The 5,050-nt window shown below is 47.4% G+C and overlaps 1 protein-coding gene across 1 annotated transcript in view; it reads left to right on the top strand.

Annotated features, from left to right (window-relative positions):
- The window catches only part of LOC139154310 (thialysine N-epsilon-acetyltransferase-like), a 9,340-nt gene extending 4,968 nt beyond the window's left edge, over nucleotides 1-4,372 (top strand). The window contains exons 4-7 of the mRNA XM_070728729.1: nucleotides 166-249; nucleotides 1,515-1,616; nucleotides 3,530-3,570; nucleotides 4,066-4,372. Of these exons, the coding sequence (XP_070584830.1) occupies nucleotides 166-249; nucleotides 1,515-1,616; nucleotides 3,530-3,570; nucleotides 4,066-4,242 (404 nt within the window). The 3' untranslated portion in view covers nucleotides 4,243-4,372. The remainder of the gene's footprint in view (nucleotides 1-165; nucleotides 250-1,514; nucleotides 1,617-3,529; nucleotides 3,571-4,065) is intronic.
- The last annotated feature ends 678 nt before the right edge of the window (nucleotides 4,373-5,050 follow it).

Below are 5,050 nucleotides of genomic sequence, written 5' to 3'. Positions count from 1 at the left end.
CTCCGGGCCCCGCAACTTGCCCAGGTCTGCAATAGAGCCTGTTTTGATCCACAAATATTTTTCTTTTCAGAAGATTTGTATCTTGGGTGTGGGGGCGGGGGATATCGTCATGGCTTGTAAATTTAAATAATTTAATTTAACTTTTCTCCCCCTTGGCCTGAGCAGAGCTGTGTGAAGATGGCTTCGGTCAACACCCCTTCTACAAATGTCTGGTGGCTGAGCTGCCCCCCGAAGGCCGGAGCAAAGAGGGTGAGGAGGGGGTCTCTCGTTAATAGCTGGGCAGGGAGGTGAACCCCCACTGGGGAAGTCAGTGCGCGTTTACCTCCAAAGTTTTAAGAGGAGGGGACTTCAACTCCCACAAGCCCATGCATCTTAAAGTGCTGGCAGGGGATTCTGGGAGTTGAAGTCTGCAGAACCTAGAGAGCTGGCTGGGGCTTAGAGTGCTGGCTGGGGATTCTGGGACTCAAGGTCCAGAGAATCTAAAGGGTTGGCAGGGGATTTTGGGAGTTGAAGTCATCATAACCTAGAGAGCTGGCTAGGGATTCTGGGAGTTGAAGTCCACAGACCCTAGAGTGCTGGCTGGGGATTCTGGGACTCAAGGTCCAGAGAATCTAAAGGGCTGGCAGGGGATTTTGGGAGTTGAAGTCATCATAACCTAGAGAGCTGGCTGGGGATTCTGGGAATTGAAGTCCACAGAACCTGGAGAGCTGGCTGGGGATTCTGGGAACTGAAGTCCATGGAACCTAACAAGCTGGCTGGGGATTCTGGGAGATGAAGTCCACATTTCTTAAAGGGCACCAGACACAAAGAGATCAGATGACCCAGTAAGGTGGGTATGTCCAAAATGGCCTGAATTGACCACCGAGGCCTTGTGGGGGAGGCCAGGGAGGTCCCACCAGATGGAATGGGTCTATTCGCCTCCTCCACTTGGCTGCACCCACCCCTAGTATGCCCGGCCAATATCCCAGGGTGTGGCTTGAAGAGATCCTTTGACTATTACTGGACATTATGACTTTGGATGGATGAATGGATGCTAATCCAGAACAGAAGCAACCTGGGAATTAAGGAGAAACTTCCTAACAGCGATGAACAATTCACCAGTGGAACTGCTTGCCACAAGAAATTGTGGGTCGCACCCTCACTGCAGGCTTTGAAGAAGAGACCCGGGGAGAGATGTGTCTCAAATGGTATCGGATCTCCTGCTTTGAGCAGGGGGTTGGATTAGATGACCTCCAAGGTCCCTTCCCATTCTGTTTAGCCTGCTAAGGGACAGGCGCTTCTTCGAAGTGGGCAGTTTGGGGCAAGGAAGGGCAGCTGGTCTCCCGTGGACGGGGCAGCCCAAAAGAAAGTTGGGCTCCAGAAATTGAGTTCAGGTCCTAATTCTGCAATTCTGCCCCTCTGGGAGATGTGGGAATTTCCAGAATAATAATTTAATTTATTTTTTAATTTAATTTAATTTTTAATTTTGATATAATTTAATAAATTGACAATTCTTTTTCCTCTCTTCCCTCCAGGCCACACCGTCATAGGTTATGGCCTCTATTATTTTACCTACAGCACCTGGAAAGGCAGGAACATCTACACGGAAGACCTCTACGTCATGCCAGAATTTCGGGGTGCGTACCTGGTTGGGGTGAGGAGGGTCAGGACAGGAGCCCCAAACAGGAAAGGAAATAAAAGTCATAGAAACATAAAAGATTGACAGCAGAAAAAGACCTCATGGTCCATCTAGTTCTGCCCTTATACTATTTCCTGTATTTTATCTTGGGATGGATCTATGTTTATCCCAGGCAGGTTTAAATTCAGTTCCTGTGGATTGACCAATCACGTCTGCTGGAAGTTTGTTCCAAGGATCTACTACTCTATCAGTCAAATAATATTTTCTCACATTACTTCTAATCTTTCCCCCAACTAACCTCAGATTGTGCCCCCGTTGTTTTTTCTTCTTCTTTAAATGGGTGATTGCTACACAGGCATGCAGGCATTTTAAAAAGCTAAAATACCCGCTTCCTACCACTGTTGACCCCCCAAGTTTCCTGTTGCTAAGCGAGATGGTCATTGAGCGAATTTTGCCCCATTTTACGATCTCCCTCCTGCCGGGGTTGTTAAGCGAATCGCCACCGTTGTTAAGTTACTTATGACGGTTGTTAAGCGAATAGGGTTAGCTCCGTTGGCTTTGCTTTGGCGGAAGGTCGCAAAATTTATTTATTTATTTATTGGATTTGTATGCCGCCCCTCTCCGTGGACTCGGGGCAGCTAACAACAGTAGTAAACATACGTAGAGACATACCATGCATAAAATTGCAAAGGCCTAGGGGGAAAGAGTATCTCAATTCCCCCATGCCTTATGGCAGAGGTGGGTTTTAAGGAGCTTATGAAAGGCGAGGAGGGTGGGGGGCAATTCTAATCTCTGGGGAGAGCTGGTTCCAGAGGGCCAGGGCTGCCACAGAGAAGGCTCTTCCCCTGGGTCCCACCAAATGACATTGTTTAGTCGACGGGATCTGGAGAAGGCCCAGTCTGTGGGACCTAACTGGTCGCTGGGATTCGTGCGGCAGAAGGCGGTCCCTGAGATATTCTGGTCTGATGCCATGAAGGGCTTTTTAGGTCATAACCAACACTTTGAATTGTAACCGGAACCTGATCGGCAATGCGGAGTGTTGGTGTGTGACACACACACGGGATGTTACAAATGTCCGTCACTAAGCAAGCCAAATTTTTGATGAGGCTGCGATGGCCATAAGGATGAAAAACTCCCTTTTTTCAGTGTCGTAGTAAGTTTGAAAGGTCACTAAAGAAACGTTTAGTTCTTTATTATTGGCCTGCCAGATCTTTGTTGCTAGTCCTCAGGGGTTACGGCCATAATGGAGGCTGCTGCCCGTTCTGGTCATAACAGACGTGAAATAGAAAAATAGAAATATATATATAATGTAACGAACAATTTGCAAAGATAACTACAAACTGATTGATATAGAAATGTAAATATATAAAATGGAAATATTAAGGAAAATATGAAATGGGTAAGATCTGTAAGCCAAAAAAAGATATTGTGGTGTATACACCTTCTTTTATTTAATTATTGTAAAACTAGATCAAGAAAAATAATAGAAATGGGTGAGGGGCCCAAGGTTACGACATTTTCTTCGGTCCTGATACCAGCCCTGCCGTCGCTAAGCAGACCCCATTTTGCTGAAAAACAGAAAACAGAACGACAAATACGGTGCCTGAACTGCAGGACATTCCAAATGACCGTATAAACGACGGTCATAAGTGTGGGGCGGGCAGTCACGTGCCTCCCTCCAGGCTGTCATATCTCCTTTTGGAGTCCGTTGCAACTTCTGACGGTTGATAAATAGGCGTCGTAACCCAAAGACTGACTACACTAAGCTTGGCCGAGTTTGGCCAAATCCTGCCCTCGCCCCCTTCAATTTCCGTGGCTGATGCTGACCTCCAGGAGCTGCCCTTGAACCCCTTTCCAGGTCTCGGCCAAGTTGTATTGTTATTGAGGTGTGTGTTTGTGTCTATCGCACAGGGAAAGGAATTGGAAGGAAGCTGTTGATGGAGATCGCGAAGGTAACACAACGGCCTGCTCCCCAGTTGCCCCAAAGACCGTCCAAGTGGGGAGGGGGTATTGTCTAGGGAATGATGGGGTGGTGTCCTTGCCAGCTTCCCTCGCTTGCCCCTCTAAAGCTTGAATCATTAAAGCTGGGGGGGAGGTCACCAACTTTAACAGCGGTCAGTTTTGGAGACCCCTGCATCAGATGATCCATCAATCCAGGCACACATCTTCATGACCCCTAGAACCTCACCCTTGGCACAACCTCATTTGCCCAACCACCCAATTTCAGCCCTGTGGGTGAACTATCCATTTCTACAAAAATGTGGAATGCCCTCTGTGGATATGATAGGATTAATTCCATCCTGGCCATTTCTTGTTCTAGAAATCATGCCTCCGTATCTGTGATTTCTACACTGCCCCCTTCCGGATGTCCTCTGCTCCCCTCCCGCCCCTCCCCTCCCAGGGAACCTCCTCCTCTGAAGCTAAGCCCCTCTTCTTCAACCCCCCAGGTTGCCTTGGAGAAAGGCTGCACCCAAATGAGGCTGGGGGTGCTGGACTGGAATGACACGGCCATCCATTTCTACCTCCGGCGAGGGGCAGTGGATTTGACAGCCACCGAGGGCTGGCGCTACTTCCGGTTCGAAACAGAGGCCCTGAAGCAGTTGGTGGTGGGCACAGGAGCCTAGCCGGGGTCTTCGAGGACTTAATGAGGGGGGGCAACTGTTGCAGGATGTGGGTTTCTTCTAGGCCCCTAAGAATCGGCCCAGGCTGACATCAACTGGCAATGAAATAGTAATTAAAAGTCTTTATTTCTAATCAATGCCTTGGAACTCAGTTTTTCTCCCTTTAGTTTGATGTGGTTAAGATGACCTGAGAAATCTTGGACTCTTGTTTTATGAGAGAGGAATTGGGGTGGGGTGGTGTAGGCAGGATGGACAGATGATAGAATATAATTTTATTGGCCAAGTATGATTGGACACACAAGTAATTTGTCTTGGTGCAAATGCTCTCAGCGTACATAAAAGAAAAAGAGACATTTGTCAAGAATCAGGAGGTACAACACTTAATGATGGTCATAGGGGTCAAATAAGCAATGAAGAAACAATCAATATTAATACAAATCTTAAGGATGCAAGCAACAGGTTACAGTCATCCAGTCCTAAGTGGGAGGAAAAGGATGATGGGAATGATGAGAAAAACTAGTAGAATAGAAGTGCAGATTTAGTAAAATGTCTGACAGTGTTGAGGGAATTATTTGTTTAGCAGAGTGATGGCATTTGGGAAAAAACTGTTCTTATGTCTAGTTGTCTTGGTGTGCAGTGCTCTGTAGCGACGTTTTGAGGGTAGGAGTTGAAACACTTTGTGTCTAGGATGTGAGGGGTCAGTCAATATTTTCCCCCGCCCTCTTTTTGACAGGTCTCTTCTAGAGAGGGGATGGAGGAAGAGATTATGAAGTGGGGGGGGGGGGGAGATTGCAAAAAGAGGAGAGTGTTA

The sequence above is a fragment of the Erythrolamprus reginae genome, chromosome Z, assembly GCF_031021105.1.
Source record: "Erythrolamprus reginae isolate rEryReg1 chromosome Z, rEryReg1.hap1, whole genome shotgun sequence".
NCBI lineage: Eukaryota > Metazoa > Chordata > Lepidosauria > Squamata > Dipsadidae > Erythrolamprus > Erythrolamprus reginae.
This window is presented reverse-complemented; position numbering and strand designations above follow the sequence as displayed.